Below are 19,300 nucleotides of genomic sequence, written 5' to 3' on the forward strand. Positions count from 1 at the left end.
AAAGGGGCCACCAAAGTAGAAAAATGGGGTATGAACTGCCTGTAATAATTTATGAATCCTAAGAAGCGTTGCACCGCCTTCAAGGAATGAGGTTCGGACCATTGCAGGACAGCAGAGAGCTTCGCAGGATCCATAGCCAGACCCTCTTGTGAGATAATGTAACCCAAAAAAGGCAATGAGGACTGCTCGAATACACATTTCTCGAGTTTAGCAAACAATGAGTGCTCCCTTAAACGGGAAAGGACACGAACGACATCCTGACGATGAGTCTCCAGATCAGGAGAAAAAATCAGGATGTCGTCCAGATACACCACTACTGAGGATAACAGTAAATCCCTGAACACATCGTTTACGAAGTCCTGAAATACTGCGGGTGCATTACATAACCCAAAAGGCATGACGAGGTATTCATAGTGACCGTCTCGGGTGTTAAAAGCGGTCTTCCATTCGTCACCCTTTCGAATTCGTACCAAGTTATACGCACCCCGCAGATCCAACTTCGTAAAAACTTGAGCTCCTCTCAGTCTGTCAAAGAGCTCCGAAATTAAAGGTAATGGGTATTTGTTCTTTATTGTGATTGCGTTGAGACCCCTGTAATCTATGCAGGGACGCAAATCACCCTCTTTCTTCCGAACAAAGAAAAACCCAGCTCCCGCGGGAGAGACAGACTTACGAATGAACCCCTTCTCTAAGCTCTCTCTTATATAGGTCGACATGGCCTCCGACTCAGGTATCGACAGGGGGTAAACCCTGCCTTTAGGTGGAACCGAACCTGGGATAAGGTCTATGGCACAGTCATACGGCCTATGGGGTGGAAGAACCTCAGCACCCTGTTTGGAGAACACGTCAGCGAAATCCAAATAGGGTGTAGGTATGGGAGAGAGATCAGTTGATGCAACCGCAACGACCTTAGGTGGTAAGGGAAGACATCGGGACTGACATTTCGAACCCCAACTAATAATGCTGTCAGACTCCCAGTCAATGTGAGGAGCATGAGTCCGAAGCCATGGAAGACCCAGAAGGACGTCGTCTATACCCTCAGGCAAAACAAGAAAAGAAATCTCCTCTATGTGACCCTGAGACAGGGAAAGGCGCAAGGGAACTGTCCTCAATGTAATGGAGTCAGACAACATTGTTCCATTAACAACACGGACAGGAATAGGCGCCTCTAACATGATAGAGGGAATATTGTGTCCCTTTACAAATCCTGAGGACACAAAAATCCCGTCAGCTCCGGAATCCACAAAAGCCATAATAGGCCATGTATTCTCAGATAACGAGAGCTGACCTGGGATACAACACTTAGAGGGTGCAGAAGACGTCTCTAGTAACCCCCCTCTAATGGTTACTAGGCCAGGGAGTTTCCCTGACGACTAGGACACTTGTTGGCATAGTGCCCAGCTTGACGACATACGTAACATATAGGAGGACCAGACTTGCGTAGTCTGGAGGACGTATGACCTAACTCCATAGGAGTGGGAGATGTTTCAGATGCTGAGGAAGATGGTAGTGGACCCTCAACAACTGGAATAGCCCGATGCTTAGGGCGTGAGGAAGAGACCTCGAGTCTACGTTCCTTATGGCGTACATCGATCCTCGTTGCTACTGTGATCAAGTCCTCCAGAGAAGCAGGGACCTCACGAGTAGCAAGGGCATCCTTGACATAGCCTGCCAACCCTCTCCAGAAGATAGGAATCAACACCTTCTCTGGCCAATCTAGTTCTGCCACCAGAGTTCTAAAAGCAATGGCATAAGAACTAGTGGATAACGAACCCTGAGATAGATCTAACAGTCTCAGGGCCGCATCATGGGTAACCTGCGGACCCATGAATACCGCCTTAAGAGCATCAAGAAAGTCTTGATGTCTCAGAGTAACCACATCAGAGCGCTCCCATAGGGGAGTCGCCCATTCTAAGGCTTTGTCCTGAAGTAAGGAGATGATAAAGCCTACTCTGGACCTCTCCGTAGAGAAGCGAGAAGAGTTGACCTCTAGGTGTATCTGACACTGACTAATGAAACCACGACATGATCTGGCATCGCCAGAATATCTGTTTGGCAGAGCAAGTCGAGGATCATGTGCAGATGTCACCATGGTCTGAGGTTTATCCTCTATACTCTTGAGCCGTGACTCAAGTACTTGTATGTAACGGTGTAACTGCTGATATTCTGCCATAACTGCTAGACCCTTGGCTCAGTCCTAATGTTACGGGGGGCTGTCTGATAATAACTGAAAGGAGTATCAGACAGTCAGGGTCCACCGTGCAAAGACTTTGCTGCAGACTATGGCAGAGTGCAATACCTCTGTTAACTCACAGAAGGATATAATAAGTAAGTAAAGCAATTCCTCCCTTACTTGGAGGGTGTGTGGAATGATCTCTGTTAATAATCACAGAGACAAAGGCAATGTGTGCGAAATGGCACCTACCTAGGTCCGCTCTTCTAGTGGTGCAAAAGAGACGAACAGCAGCGTAAGCCGCACAAAGCTCCTACCTGCGTTCGCTCCACTAGTGTGCGAGGACACGAACCACTAGATATGGCACCTGCCTAGGTCCGCTCTTCTAGTGGTGCAAAAGAGACGAACAGCAGCGTAAGCCGCACAAAGCTCCTACCTCTGTTCGCTCCCCTAGTGTGCGAGGATACGAACAACTGCCAGACGCAGTATAAGGAACGTTACCCTAGCGGCAACGTCCACCTACGAGTAGAATCACAAGGCCCAGCCAGACCATGTGCCTCAGGCACCTGCCTATGTCCGCTCCCCTAAGAGGTAAGGATACGGATAGCAGCCGAAGCTGTAAGGTATAAGAACGCTACCCTGCCGGTAGCGCTCACCTAGCATAGACAGAGGAATGCCTAGAGGAACGCGCACAGAGCGTCTACTCATATGCATGAACCAAGAGGACTGAGCACCATGCGGCGTGTGTCAGGGTCTTATATAGACTCTGTGCCTCATCCAAGATGGAGGACACCAGAGCCAATCCGCTGCCAGAACGACAGGAGTGACGTCATGCTGGCCTATCACCGAGCAAGACGTCACAAGCACATGACCAGCGACCAATCGGCATAGAAGGTGTCAGAGACATGTGACCTCGTGTCAGCGATGATGTCACCCGCACATGTGCAATGGCTCCAAGATTGGACTTAGTCTCCAGCGCTCGCACATGTGCAGTAGCAAGAAATCTGGACTTAGTCTCCAGCGCTCGCACATGTGCAGTAGCAAGAAATCTGGACTTAGTCTCCAGCGCTCGCACATGTGCAGTAGCAAGAAATCTGGACTTAGTCTCCAGTGCTCGCAGCAACCGTAACAGGAGCCCTCACTCATGGAAAAAGTCAGTGCACCGCCTGGTGGTGGGGATATGTCTGGATGGCTTGGCACGAAGGGTAGATCCCTGCATGGAAGTGGACCACTGTGCAAACATGAAGTGAAGTGAGCGAAAGAAAGGGCTTTAGACTGTAGATGGTGCCCAGGTGTCAGAGGACCGACTGCTGCAACTGTATCATGTAAATAGGAGAAGGAACCCCTTTGAGACGGATACCAGTGCTGGTAAGATGCGGATTGAAGCTGTAACAAGTTCCCAGAAATAAAAGTGGAAGTGTTTAAGAAAGACCTGAGCCTGAACTTTATTGTCTGATGAAGAGAAGTGAATTGGTGACACCAGAGACTGTTGTGGAGTCCTCCTGTGTGTGGTGGTGGTGACAGGGAGGCATGGGGTTAGCGAAAGGCTACACTGCAGCCTCCTGATCCCTGCAAGCACTACTACCACTGCCTGCCCCGTGCCCTCCACCACAGTTATGCTAGACACTATGTGTCCAAATGGATTCAAGGACAGTTTGAGGTTTTTCCTCCTTTTTATGACAGTACATGCCATCATCACTGTTTAGTAGTGTATTATCTCCTTGAGTAATTTTTATAAAAAACGTTTTAATATTCACTTTGTTTTGTATTTTTTAATTAATCTTTTATATTTAAATTGTTGTGTCTTGACAGTCCCCTTTTTTGGATCATCCGTTTTCAGGATTACTCAAGTGACTCGTATACTGAAAAAAAGAATATTGCCATCTTCTGTGCCTTTAAGAATGATTGATCTATTATGAATTATGTATTTGATTTATTTCACTATGGATTGGCCCATATTGCACTATGAGATAAGACAACACTGCACTATGTGATGAGGTATTGGTGCCAAACCTTGTACTTATTACTATTCAATGTTTCCAGTGTTTCTGTCTATTCTATGCCAGGTGTGCGCATGCCCGCCTGTGTCACTTCCTCTCTGCTCCCTCCATGGAGTCTTTGGGCCTGGAAGCATGTGTCTGGAAACCAAGTTTACCTATGAATTTCCAGAAGCATGCGCAAGCTCTGACGCGAGCGGGTGGCATGTGCGACCAGTGATCCGGCCGTGCATGTGCCGAAAGAGCCTGCACACATTGGCTGTACTGGTGGTCATGTGACCATCCCTATGGATATAAAAAGGTCCTGTTAGGTTACAGCTACAAGCTTCCCCATGAATAAAGGGGAAAAATCAATGTGAAACATGCGTTGATGTTTCCTCTTGGAGGCTTCTCACCATTTTTATTAGCACTGGCACTTTAGTAGGCATGGCTATCTCCTTTAAAGGTCTCTATGTGTACTACATTTACTAAACCATTGTGGCACTCATTGTATTAATACCTTAGGATATTTGTTATACATATGAGACCTGACATACTTGTAATGCCTATTTGTGCTATACCTGCTCAGACTCCTTTGTATGTGTCTGTAGGTTCTTTGTATTTGGACCTTATTTCTTAATTCACATAAAGATTTTACATGTTTCTGCACTGTTCAAACTCCTTTTTCTTTGTTTATTCTTGTATACGGTGGAGTGGTCTCAGGGTATTACCACCATATACATGGATGGTAGACTCTACTCATTTCTAAAATGTGCTGCAGGTATTTTGTTTGTTTGTTATTCCTGCCCATAGTACAGATATCTACATGTATTGTGGAACCATCTGGTTAGCATTCATACACATTTAGGGACGTTTCTGGGTTGTTTTTTACACAGTTACAAGAATCTCTGCAATGAATCTATTAAATCTGTCATCAGGTTTTTTCTTCTCCATCTGATAGTAGCATGATATTGTGGCAAAGAGCCTGATTACAATCATGTGCTACTTACTAGGCTGCTTGCTGCAGTTTTGACAAAATCACTGTTTTATGAGCTGCAGATCTACCAGTTCTCTGAATGCTTAGTTTTATGTTACCCTGCCTACATCACTAATAGGTAGCTTTCTGCCTATGCACAGTGTACACAGAATGCTGTCTTAGTGATCAAGAGTGTGGTTTTATAGAACTCCTGAATACAGAGCAGCAGGTGTCCTAGTCCTCTAGTGATAATCTCCTGCTGATGAAACAGTTATTTTATTGAAACTAAAGCAAACAGCCAAGTAAGTAGCACATCACTGGGATCAGGGTCTCTGTCTCTACATTATGCTGCTCTGAGATTAGGTGGCAAAAACTTGGTGACAGATTCACTTTAAACAAAACAAAAAAAAAATCTTTAAAAATGTATATTTATTCAGTTTTAGCAATTTACATTTTTTTTTTAAATAAACATTAATTAGTCTTTCAGCATTTTACATACACAATAATCGATACAAGTAAAAATAATTCATCACAAGAAAAAAAAGATTATTAGCAGCAGTGTCAAATACATAATGGATAAATAAAAATAATAATGGATAAATATATAAAAGTAGTAAAAGTAGCAGCAATTTTATTATCTGACTTTAAAGCCAAATAACCAATGAGTTTACAACTTGTCATTTTTTTATTTCTTTAAAGAATATGAAAAGTTACAATAATATTGTCATCGTGCGGATGGATCCTGTCTGTTTATGGTCAAAAAAATACCTAGAAAACACACAATTAGCCATACAGTAAAAAATATGGTGTGTAGGTACAGAAAAAAGAATATTTCTTACATAGGGCTTGTTACCACAAATGACAAGTCTGATGCAGAAAAAATGGCATTCCACATGAAATAACAATTGTGAAACACTTCTCATAGTCTCCATTGTGCCCTGTTATTGCATGTACTAATGATTCCATATTTTGTAGGAGAACACCTACAAAGTATGGTATTAACAGTACAGGCAATAACAGTACTGATGGACAGTGCTGATAGGAAAACATCCCAAATTGGTAACACCCAGTTGTCAATATATTCATAAACATTCTAAAGAAAAAACAGAGGGACAGAACATTGTAGAAATATCATAGAAGGCGCTGCAGATTTATTTCTTCAATAGAAAGAGAAGTATTGACGACAACAGACATCATAGAAGTGACACGTTTTCTTTCAACTAAATGTACAGACTAAGAAATCCTAAGTAAACCTTCCTCTTGTCCCTATTTCATGAAGTACCTTTAAGTTAATGAATATTGGAAAACTAGTTAATACATCTCAATTTTTTTATATTGATGCATGGTAGATAGAAGTATAAGAAATAAATAAGTTACAAAAAATCCCTCAAGTCCTTACGTTAATGTGGAAGAATATTTATGTGATGGTATATATTGTAGAATTGTGCCAGCCCTTTGCTGGCTATTTGCGGATCTGTAAACATGATTTAGTGAAGAGGTATTGTAGTATAACACAGATAATAAGAATGATAAATACAATTTCTCGCTTATAGATTAAAGGTCTGTTGATAACTAAACTTGCCATTTTAAGAATCATTGCTGTAGGCAAATAGTCCGGCTTCATGGAACCTTAGTTGTGCAGGGACGTGTTAGCCTGTACAGGTATGGTCATACCAATTGCACCTCTATTTGTACTATACACACAGACACAGACAACAGGACGTAAGGAGAAATACAAAGTACACCATTATGGACCAGTATACACCGTAGTGTATTCTCCACTAGGAGCAATGCTTTAAGAGCAGGATAGCACAATCTGACAGTGGAATACTCTAAAAGTCACTGTGCCACTGTGTGAAAGTCAAGGCTTTAGGAAAAGCAGTGGAGCCTCATACAAGTTTACAAGTGCTGTGTTATGGCTACGTATAACATGAGGGGTGTACGTTAGAGATGAGTATGGACTCAAGCACGGAAAGAAGACATCTGTGAAACGTCCTCCACCATTAATCCCAAAAATATTCCATTTTGACAGATGGGTGAAACAAAATGGGACATATTTTGCTTAGCTATACATTTCCTAACCCATACCACAATACAGAATACATTTTAATGCTTTGTTCCTGGGAGTGTATATCTTCAGTTAAGGGAGTTCAGAGATTATATTATGTATTTTGTTTCATTAGTTATTATTGAATTAGTTATAAAAGTAGCTTAAGTCCACATACATTTTAAAATTTCATGTGTAACCACTTATCATTTTCTCTTATTGAAATAAACATAGCCATTTCAAGCCAGGAAATTAGAATCTGAGAATATAAGGGGTACTAATCAAGTCACTTTAAAATGTGTATGGACAGCTGTCAATAACCAGCACTTCTGAGCTGATGGAAAATGATAGGAATAGTCCTTGTCATGGATTCAATCACTTGGCTATGGTCTGCACTTCTGTGCCCAGCATCCTGGTTAACACCTGCACTTACTGAGCCCCCCAATGTCATGATATCATGGCATCATGCATGCCATGACAACCAAAGGCTTAGTAACACAAGACGATCCCAGAATTCTGGTCCAAGTATTGTCAGGTACAGAAGTGAAGACTGCATAAGCCTGGCTACCGTGGCGAACTGAGCTGGATGCTAAAAAAGGGCAGTGTGGATCTTTTCTGCTGCACTCTATGCTGTGTGAATGACACCTGTTGTGGTAGCTATAGGAGTTTCTGTATATATATTGTAAAGGCCTGAAGGCTCATGGTTTTCACTTGTAGAAAACACTTGTATAGACTGAGTTAAATTTCATACCAATAAGTTTCTTCTAAGCTGAAGTTACAGTATTCAAGGGGTTTTCTATTACAAGGAAAGCCCCTTCTGATTCCACATCTTTCCCTCAGGTAAAATAAAAAAAGACTATACTCACCTCCCATAGCGGTGCCTTTCCTGTGATGCCATAGTTTGCGTTCCTCGGGCTCACGAGGGCTTGTGAAGTCACAGTGCAGGTGTGCTGACTTCCTGTTTATTACTTGTTTGGTCTGAAGGTGGGTAGAAGGAAGTCGGCACTGATTGGATGCGTTCCCATGTGAGCCAGGAAACATGAAACGTGGCACCACTGGAACGGCACTGCTATGGAGGTGAGTATAGTCTTATATATTACCTGGGGGAAACATAAGAAATCAGAAGGGGTTGTCCTAGTAGAAAGCCCTTTAAGAATAAAAATGTCCTTTGTCCATTGTTGACGACATTGTAAAAAAAAAAACAGCAACAAGAAAAATGCCAAAAAACAAAACAAATGTCATCACAGTTCTGATAGCATTTGCATTATGTTAAAATATTAACACTACTCACCAAGAGTATATAGTTTGCTGGCAATTTACGATATTAAAGCAAACAGCATACTCAGTCACTGAATATTATATGGAACTTAAATGGTTATTCAATAAAATAATTATCATATTAAAACAATTATATCATTCCCTCCAAAATTACACAAGAGGGCATTGACAAAAATACAAAATTAAGTGTGTGCGTAAAAGAAAAAATGTTTGCTTAAAATTGTATTTAAGTCATCAAATACCATACTGATTTAATAGCCAAACCACAAAATATACCGTAGTAAAATATAATTTATGAGTTAAATAAGTGTTTTGATTTACAGTTCTTCTAAAAATAGAGTAAATATAGAACAAAAATAGTACGTATAAATAGTCATGAAAAATACATAATAAGAGAAAAAAATGCAAATATTTTTCTGAATAAATAGTAGAGAAGCTGTACACAAACAATACAGAATACATAGTCATCCAGGTGGGATCCTGGAATCTATTCTTGAGCAGTCAAGTACTCTTGGCAGTTCAGATCACCTCTGTTTTCAGGAGAACCTGGAATTTTCTTCCCAGTTAATGGAAAGACGCACCAGCACTTTCCCCGTTCTCCATCAAGTGCAGTTTCACACTGAGAAAAAAAAGAAAGTATTACTTGAATATTTTGAGAATACTTATTATAGAAAGACAACTTTTACCAGGTGATCAGGGCCATAACCAAAGGGATAATTGGTGGTGCCCTGCCAGCATGAAGGTAGCCAACATGTCACTGTGCCTTAGACCTGGTATTTAAGACTATGGCAGTTGGCCCAGGAAAAAAAAAAGTTTAGCTTCTATTCCAATTAGGATATTTTTCTGACTTCATAATCTTATATTTAAATAAATTGTACCTGTTTGCTGTGATAGAAGCCATTTCTGTTACAGTTGGGAATATGGAACCTGTACACATCTTCTCCAGTTCGCTGCTGAAACCTTGTCAATCTGTCCATTGCTCTGTAAAGGTCTTTCTGACAAGGCCCCTAAACAGACAAAACAAGAAAATTACTTAGAAATAAGATATTTATAATTTAAATATCCAACCTATTGATATATCTGTTTAGTATGTTATTGGAAAGTCTATATTACTGATACATCTGTTTAGTATCTTATTAAATTATATAGATTAGTAATACATCTGTTTAGTATGTTATAGGAAGTGTATATTAAAGATACATCTGTTTAGTATCTTATTAAAATATATAGATTATTAATACATCTGTTTAGTAGAGTTGAGCGCGGTTCGTGGTTCGAGGTTCTCCAGTTCGCGGCTCGAGTGATTTTGGGGGCTGTTCTAGATCGAACTAGAACTCGAGCTTTTTGCTAAAGCTCGATAGTTCTAGATACGTTCGAGAACGGTTCTAGCAGCAAAAAGCAGGGCTTTTTACAGCTACAGTGTGCAGGAGCCATCGCTGGCAGCCTGCCAGAAGCTGGTAACCAAGATAAACATCGGGTATCCAAGCAAAGCGCTTTGGTTAGTAACCCGATGTTTATCCTAGTTACGTGCAGGAAGCCCACACTTCCCCGCTCAGCTCACTCTGCCCCCTCATGCACACGGCATGTACACACAGACACACACACACACACACACACAGACACACACACTCACACTCACCTGTCCCTAGCCAAGCAGTCCACGACACTGACGTCCTCAGCGCCACCCACTTCGCACTCCGCCGCCAGTACACATGGCTCCGCCCACCTGCACTCTGCACACATGGTCCCGCTCGGCTTACCTGCGGTGATGAAGTCCCGACCTCAGCGCTGTCACTGTCCTCCATGGCCGCCGCTTGTCACATCACCTTCTCTCGCTTCCGACCTGAGACTGACTAGCGGTGACGTCACGGGCCGCTCGCGATACTTGGCTGTGAAGGAGGCGGTGACAGGTGCTGTCAGCAGTGCAGGAGATCAGCGCAGGTAATGTACCTCGCTGACAGCAGCACTTGTCATCCCCTGCAGTGACCTGGGCTGACCCATTGATGTTAGCTCAGGTCACTGCACTGCTCTCCCAGCCAATGGGGAACATCCTGCTCTTCATTGACTGGGACAGTGTGGATCGTCATGGTAACCCCTTGGATTACACCAGACCTGGATTTGTTTTTCTTTCTAATAAATTGGTTAAAGAGGGAATGTATTGGGGAGTGTTTTTTCAAATAAAAATGTGTTTGTCGTCTATTTTTTTTTATTACTGACTGGGTTGGTGATGTCGGGTATCTGATAGACGCCTGACCTCACCAACCCCAGGGCTTGATGCCAGGTGACATTACACATCTGGTATTAACCCCATATATTACCCCGTTTGCCACCGCACCAGGGCACAGGATGAGCTGGGGCGAAGCACCAGGATTGGCACATCTAATGGATGCGCCACGTCTGGGGCGGCTGCGGCCTGCTATTTTTAGGCTGGGGAGAGTCCAATAACCATGGACCTCCCTAGTCTGAGAATATCAGACCCCAGCTGTCTGCTTTACCTTGGTGATCCAATTTCGGGGGGGCCTCTACGTGTTTTTTTTTTAATTATTTATTTAATTTAAAATAACAGCGTGGGGTGCCCTCAGTTTTGGATTACCAGCCAAGGTGAGGCTGACAGCTGTGGTCTGCAGCCGTCTGCTTTACCCTAGCTGGCTACAAAAATAGGGGGAACCCTACGTCATTTTTTTTTTCATTTTTTTGGCTAAATACAAAGCTAAGCACCCCTTAGTGCCACATGAAAGGCACCAAAGGGTGCAAAATTACAAAATGCAGGAGAGTGGGACATTATGTGTCTTTCTGCCATTATAATGACAGAAAAGACTGATATGAAGTGCACAAGCACAAGAAAATCACCAGAGCGCTCTACTCTGTGAAAAGCAGTAGAAAATGGCACTGGAGTGAACATGTGACCGCCTCATGTAGGATGAAGCTATGGATCCTGGGTAAATTTATGTATTTTCCCTCCTTCAGTATTTTTGCAGTACACGAAAAAAACGGAAGGCACACGGATGACAAACAGATGACATACGGACCGTCTACGGAACGGAAACGGATGCCACACGGATGCACCCGTGAAAAAAAACGGACTGTTTTTTTGCAGACCGCAAAAATGGATCGGTCGTGTTAATGTAGCCTTATTCTGATCTGCCGTTTATAAACAGCAGGCAGAAATAAGTGAATAACGCCCCCCAGCGTCAGAAAATCTCCGGGGTTTCAGGGCTAGCTGAGACCCTGGAGATCATGATTCAGGATGGTTTTTCCGGTCCCCGCTCACGTGATCACAGGTATACACCGTACACCGATGATCACGTTACAGTAAATGACAGCTCCGGTAAAAAATTATTTATCTCCCATCTGGCATGAACAAACATGATAAATCTCCTCCCCGGTCCCCCGGTGTCGCCAAAGTGCCCCCCCTGATGCCCTCCCAGAAATCTAAGATGGCCGTGCTCACAGCAGCGCGCCGGCCGCATTCACCCTACTCCTCTGATTTCTGTCGCATGTGCCATGACACATGCGACAGAAAACTCCTCCCCAGGCCCTGCCAGGTCACCCCCTATAACCCCACTGGTGTTCCCCGGTGTCCCACGGTACCTATGCAGCGTTGATCCCCCCACGGCCCTCTCCTTCACAATAGACGCTGCCGCATGCACAGAGCGGCTGTCAGTTCAGCTTCCTCTGTTCGGACACAGTGAGTGGTGGTTATGCATCTGTAAGCTAAGTGGGCAGCACGGTGGCTCAGTGGTTAGCACTGCAGTCTTGCAGCGCTGAGGTCCTGGGTTCAATTCTCACCACGGACAGCATCTGCAAGGAGTTTGTATGTTCTCCCCATGTTTGCGTGGGTTTCCTCCGGGTACTCCGTTTTCCTCCCACACTCCAAAGACATACAGCGCTATGGAATTTATAATGCTATATAAATGAATAATTTATTATTATTACTGCGTTGCCCTGCTCATGAGGTAAGGAACATAATTGATCAGGAGAGCTATATACTACATTTCCAAATGAAGGGATTTGCTTTTATAGTTTCCCTGCTGAACGACTACCAAACATGAGAGTCCGTTATACGCCACAAGAAAACACATCTAAATAGCGAGCTCTGTTGTTAAGTATTCATTCAGCTGGATAACTGGACTTAAAGGGGTATTCCATCTCCAAGATCCTATCCCCAATATATAGTAGGTGGAATAGCAATAATATCAGCAAATACCAATATTTGGAAATGTAGAATAGTTCTCCTGATTAGGCATGCCCTTACCTCATGAGCAGGGCATTGCAGCTTTGGTAGCAACCATTACGACATGGACTCTGCTGCTGTGGACCCGGGGAGAGTGAGTGCAGATTCATTGCACCCACACGCCTCTCATGAAGGGTCTGCACTCCTAGAAAATGGGGATACGTTCCCTGAGTGTCTCCCCCCATATTCTAGACGGTCCAGAGTCGTCGTGGGACTCCTTTATTTTTTTTCTTACAATAAATTGGTGAAAGAGGAAATGTTTTGGGGACTGTTTTTTCAAATAAATTTCTTTTGTCAATTTTTTTTTTGTTAGTACTGACAGTTTATGATGTTGGGTATCTAATAGACGCCATGACATCACAAACTGCTGGGCTTGATCTCAGGTGACTTTACAGCTAGTATCAACCCGATTTATTACCCCGTTTGCCACTGCACCAGGGCACGGGATGAGCTGGGGTGAAGCGCCAGGATTGGCGCATCTAGTGGATGCGAAACGTCAGGGGTGCCTGCGGCCTGCTATTTTTAGGCTGTGAAGGCCCAATAACTATGGACCTTCCCACCCTGAGAATACCAGACTACAGCTGTCCGCTTTACCTTGGCTGGTGATCCAATTTGGGGGGGACCCTACTTTTTTTGTGTAATTATTAATATTTATAAAATAATTATAAAAAAAGAGCCTGGGGGGACCTCCACATTGGATCCCCAACCACGGTAAAGCTGCCAGCTGTGGTTTTCAGGCTACAGCCGTCTGCTTTACCCTAGCTGGCTATCAAAAATGGGGGGACCCAACGTCATTTTTTTTAACTATTTTTTAAATAGAAAAAATTAATGGGCTTCCCTGTATTTTGATTGCCAACCAAGGTAATGGCAGGCAGATGGGGGTGGCAACCCATAGCTGTCTGCTTTATCTGCGCTGAGAATCAAAAATACCGCGGAGCGCTACGTCATTTTTTTTAAAGATTTATTTTTACAGCACTGTGATGTCCAGCAATCAAAATACAGGGAAGCCCATTTTGTTTTTAGTTATTTAAATAAATAATTAAAAAAAATATATATGGGCTCCCGCTGCATTTTTTGTATTGCTAGCTAAGGGTTATCCAAGCAGCTACTGGAGGCTAACCCCCACTGCTTGGTGTTACCTTCACTGGCAATGGAAAATAAGGGAAGCATTTTTTATTTTTTTTGCCAAAAAACTACAAAAAAAGGACGTGAGCATCGCCATATTTTTGTATGCTAGCCAGGTATAGCAGGCAGGTGCTGGAAGAGTTAAATACAGCGCCAGAAGATGGCGCTTCTATGAAAGTGCCATTTTCTGAGACGGCTGCAGACTGCAATTCGCAGCAGTGGGGCCCAGAAAGCTCAGGCCAACCTGTGCTGCGGATTCCAATCCCCAGCTGCCTAGTTGTACCTGGCTGGACACAAAAATGGGGCGAAGCCTACGTCATTTGTTTTCTAATTATTTCATGAAATTCATGAAATAATAAAAAAAGGGCTTCCCTTTATTTTTGGTTCCCAGCCGGGTACAAATAGGCAACTGGGAGTTGGGGGCAGCCGTACCTGCCTGCTGTACCTGGCTAGCATACAAAAATATGGCGAAGCCCACATAATTTTTTCAGGGGGCAAAAAACTTCTGCATACAGTCCTGGATGGAGTATGCTGAGCCTTGTAGTTCTGCAGCTCAGCTACTGTCTGTCTGTATGGAGAAGAGCAGACAGCAGCTGCAGAACTACAAGGCTCAGCATACTCCATCCAGGACTGTATGCAGAATTTTTTTGCCCACCAAAAAAATGACGTGGGCTTCGCCATATTTTTGTATGCTAGCCAGGTACAGCAGGCAGCCACGGGCTGCCTCCAACCCCCAGTTGCCTATTTGTACCCGGCTGGGAACCAAAAATATAGGGAAGCCCGTTTTTTTTAATTATTTCACTTATTTCATGAAATAATTAAAAAACAAATGACGTGGGCTTCGCCCCATTTTTGTGTCCAGCCAGGTACAACTAGGCAGCTGAGGATTGGAATCCGCAGCACAGGTTAGCCCGAGGTTTCTGGGCGCCTCTGCTGCGAATTGCAGTCCGCAGCCGCCCCAGAAAATGGTGCTTTTATAGAAGCGCCATCATCTAGCGCTGTATCCAACTCTTCCAACAGCCCTGAAGCCGGGTGGCTTGTTGGGTAATAATGAGTTAATACTAGCTTTGTTTTACTAGCTAGTATTAAGCCAGAGATTCTTAATGTCAGGCACGTTTGACCCGGCCATTAAGAATCTCCAATAAAGGGTTAAAAAAAAGACACCACACAGAGAAAAAATACTTTAATAAAAATAAATACACAGACACATTAGAGACTCCATCTTTATTACCCCCTGTCAGCCCTCCATGATCCATGGTCTTCTGTCTTTCTCGTTCAACAATTGCAGCTCTACTCCATCACTGCTGCATGGGGGAAGACGCTGCTTCCCGTGCAGCCTTCACTCCGTGAAGGCTGCACGGGAAGCAGCGTGCAGCCTTCACTCCGTGAGTGATCAGTGCTGCTGGCTGTTAGCGGTAACAGCGGTAACGCTGACAGACGCGTTACCATAGCAACAGTGCTCCGATCATGTAATTCCCGGAGCCTCGGTTAGCGGTGACGTCACCGCTAACTGCGTTGCTATGGCAACGGTGATCTCCGTTAATGACCGGCTGTGTCAGCCGGTCCCTATCGGAACGGGGAGTCGACCGTGTGCTAGAGCATGTCGCCGGTACACGGCGATACACAAATGTGCACCGTGTACAGGAGAGTGCAATGACAGGACCTAGGACAGGACATGACGTCAAAGCCATGTGACCAGTCTGTAGCCAATGAGATATTAGCCACGTGACTGGTCACATGGCTATTTTGACGTCACGATGAGTCCTGCATCACTGCTGGCAGTGCTGGTCACCGGAAGGATTCAGCGATCATCGGATGGAATAGCGGCAGGGGACAGAGTGCAGGAGGGATCGCGGGGACCGGTAAGTGTTATAGCAATGTTTATTAACTGTATGTGTACATTTATAATGCGTTTTTATGTGTTTGTGATTGCCTCCCATTATTTCCTATTGGTTCGAGTTCGGTTCGTCGAACGTTCGCCGAACTGAACTCGAACGAGACCTCCGTTCGACGAACCAAACTCGAGATGAACCGCGGCCGGTTTGCTCATCTCTACTGTTTAGTATGTTATGGAAAGTCTATATTAGTGATACATCTGTTTAGTATCTTATTAAAATATATAGATTATTAATACATCTGTTTAGTATGTTACGGAAAGTGTATATTAGTGATACATCTGTTTAGTATCTTTTTCAAATATATAGATTATTGATACATCTGTTTAGTATGTTACGGAAAGTCTATATTATTGATACATCTGTTTAGTATCTTATTAAAATATATAGATTATTGATACATCTGTTTAGTATGTTACGGAAAGTCTATATTATTGATACATCTGTTTAGTATCTTATTAAAATATATAGATTATTGATACATCTGTTTAGTATGTTATTGGAAAGTCTATATTAGTGGTACATCTTTTTAGTATCTCATTAAAATATATAGATTATTAATACATCTGTTTAGTATGTTACGGAAAGTGAATATTAGTGATACATCTGTTTAGTATCTTATTAAAATATATAGATTATTGATACATCTGTTTAGTATGTTATTGGAAAGTCTATATTAGTGGTACATCTGTTTAGTATCTTATTAAAATATATAGATTATTAATACATCTGTTTAGTATGTTATCGAAAGTGTATATTAGTGATACATCTGTTTAGTATCTTATTAAAATATATAGATTATTAATACATCTGTTTAGTATGTTACGGAAAGTGTATATTAGTGATACGTCTGTTTAGCATCCTATTAAAATATATATCATTGATACATCTGTTTAATATGTTATCAGAAAGTATATTATTGATATATCTGTTTAGTATGCTATTAAAATATATATCATTGATACATCTGTTTAGTATGTTATTGCAAAGTCTATCTTATTCATACGTCTGTTTAGCATCTTATTAAAATATATAGATTATTGATACATCTGTTTAGCATGTCATTAGAAAGTCTATATTAATGATACATCTGTTTAGTATGTTATTGGAAAGTGTATATTAGTGATACATCAGTTTAGTATCTTATTAAAATATTCATACTATTGATACATCTGTTTAGTATGTTAATGTAATGTATATATTATTGACATACTATATATGTTTAATATATCATTAAAATGTCCCTTTTAATTATGCTGACTGTCATAAAGTTTTCTTATAATATAATATTCTGTAAGTTGTAGGTCTCCAAAGCCCAGGGCTTTAACTGAACTACAAATCCTATCTTGCGCTGGAAGTCCCAGGTTGTCCATGCAAGCTGGGAGCAGTAGTGTCTTCACAGTTTAAGAGACCCCAGCTATACAGCATTTTTATTTTATCCCTCTTTCCTAAACACTGTTTTTCAGTTCATTTCAATACACTGTATTATTACTTACCTGATATTGTTCCTTTAGTTTCTTTCTGTCAAACAGCTTTTTAGCTTTTATGCGCTCATACACAGTGTTGGCATTCCAGACATCAAACTTGTCAAAGCCATCAGGAAATAATCTTAAGAATGGTGGAAGTTGGTCTTGAGGAAGGTCAAAGTTTTCAGGGGGAGTGCTCTCATGTTCAGAGTAGTCCTTGACTTCTGGAAAATAAGCGGCATAATATAATTACATGACCCTCCCAATGTTACGGTTTTTCAGATTGCGCTTTGACTTTATTCAGTTCTATCTCAGCTTTTCGCAGAGTTTAGATAGCAATGACTGAATTAATCTGCTTTATTCAATATATTTCTCCTAATGTATATAAAAACGACTTTCCATGACACTTTGATCCTTCACCTTACTGATGCAAGAAACTAGAGCACAGGTCACAAAAACAAGCGTGAATGTCAAGAAATATATGTACACAGTAATCAGTACAAACAGGATACAGATCTAGATAAGACCAATGTGGGATATTAACCCAACGATTCCAGGCATAAAGAATTATCTTGATGGAATGATATCTTTTAAGCTGACAGATGAGACTGGATGTTAAAAGAAATTAGTCTACAGACACTTTTATGGGGCTGTTCAATCTTTAATAAGCTGTCTTTAATTTGAGTTAATTTTCTTACATAGATACATTTAAGATTAGTAACGGCATACTTGAACTGGCATTGATTGAGATTGCAAAAAAAAAATGAAAAAATGATGAGCTAAATATTATAAATGTTAAATAATAGTATGCTAAAATAAACTTTAAGATTGCCACTATCAGTCTATGGTGGATGCTTCATTGCATAGTGTGGGCTTCTATTTAGCATTGTAAATAGTGATTTACAACAATAGCAAATAACAATCTTAGTGTAAGCAGATGTCTGGCTGCTACATAAAGCTCATCAGTGTAAAACATTCTGCAGAATGATAAAAATGATCCCCTGCTCTCTCTGAGCAGACTCACCGGTGGTATCACTGGTCCTCAGCTTGTCCAGGTCTTCTGAGTCCATGCAAATTGCTTGGCCTTTGGTTAGTGCATACAGCGGTCTGGGCTCTCCTGGTTTTACATGACAAGTTAGGGCTTTTCCACACCTTGCAGTGTACACCCCACAGGCTTCTCCACGCTTCAGTGCACAAGTTAGGCAGCACCCGCAGCCTGGTTCTCGAGCCAACTCTGGGCAGTCAGCAGGGACTTGTGGGCACAGGGCAAGCTTCTCCTCAGTACACTGGGCACAGTGCAGTGGTTCTGTGGCAGCACTAGCTGTGGCTATAAGGAGACAGCCTGCCATCAGTGTGTAAAAGCTTATTTCTGTCGTCATGATGAATGATGCTGGCTCAGGGTGTGTAATATGCTGTGTATGTGTGATGAGAGGCAGCTCAATAATGTGAAGTCTAAGGCTCTGTGTGTCAAGAATGCTGCTTAAATAGTGTCAGCTCCCCTGTTCATATGTAGGAAGCATTGCGGGGGCATTAATGTGTTACCTCAGATTAATCATTAGCCCTGAGGAATTATTTGTAAAACACTCTGTGATTGTTACTGCAATGTCTTTGCTTTGGGTGGTCACAACACCCCCTGTAACCTTCCCTTTATACTCGATTGCCTAACAGTGACGCCTAACTGCCCATATCTGCACACAGCGAGTTTAGTTGTCAAAACAAAGCCTGAGAAAAAATTTAACAAACTTTGATTTACAACTTCCTGCATAACAAGGAAATTACATTCCATCAACCTCAGCCCCTTAAAGTCACCTTATTTCAGGCAATGAAAAGGCAGATTTGCTCCAAATAAGAAAGGGCAATGATTTCAAGCAAAACTTTTTTTTCCAGAGAGGATGTGTTTGAAGAGGCATGAATAGATAATAAACTTGTGACGTCCATTAGCTACACTGACTTGTTTTAGCCAACAACAAATTATTTCCTAATCTTCCTGCGTAACCAAAGTGTTAATGTGTAATAGTTATCATGCAGCTGTGCAGGTGTCCTCTCAAGTTAGAAAAAGATGAGTTTATTGAGCTAAGTTCATTAGGCTAAATATAATATTTGTTACATAAGAAGAAAAATGGCTGATAG

At 42.1% G+C, this 19,300-nt stretch overlaps 1 protein-coding gene across 2 annotated transcripts; it reads right to left on the reverse strand.

Annotated features, from left to right (window-relative positions):
- Nucleotides 1-5,585: 5,585 nt before the first annotated feature.
- On the reverse strand, nt 5,586-18,850 carry IGFBP1 (insulin like growth factor binding protein 1). 2 transcript variants are annotated; one of them, XM_075316565.1, is made up of 4 exons: nt 18,195-18,850; nt 17,201-17,391; nt 9,329-9,457; nt 5,586-9,069 (listed from the first exon to the last, which is right to left on the reverse strand). In XM_075316565.1, the coding sequence occupies exons 1-4, from the start codon at nt 18,547-18,549 to the stop codon at nt 8,938-8,940; spliced, it is 807 nt and encodes a 268-aa protein (XP_075172680.1). In that variant the 5' UTR covers nt 18,550-18,850; the 3' UTR covers nt 5,586-8,937. The 2 variants fall into 2 exon arrangements, with proteins under 2 accessions (XP_075172680.1, XP_075172679.1); XM_075316564.1 differs by having other exon boundaries at nt 17,201-17,394.
- Between the last annotated feature and the right edge of the window lie 450 nt (nt 18,851-19,300).

The sequence above is a fragment of the Anomaloglossus baeobatrachus genome, chromosome 6 (assembly GCF_048569485.1).
Source record: "Anomaloglossus baeobatrachus isolate aAnoBae1 chromosome 6, aAnoBae1.hap1, whole genome shotgun sequence".
Classification (NCBI taxonomy): Eukaryota; Metazoa; Chordata; class Amphibia; order Anura; family Aromobatidae; genus Anomaloglossus; species Anomaloglossus baeobatrachus.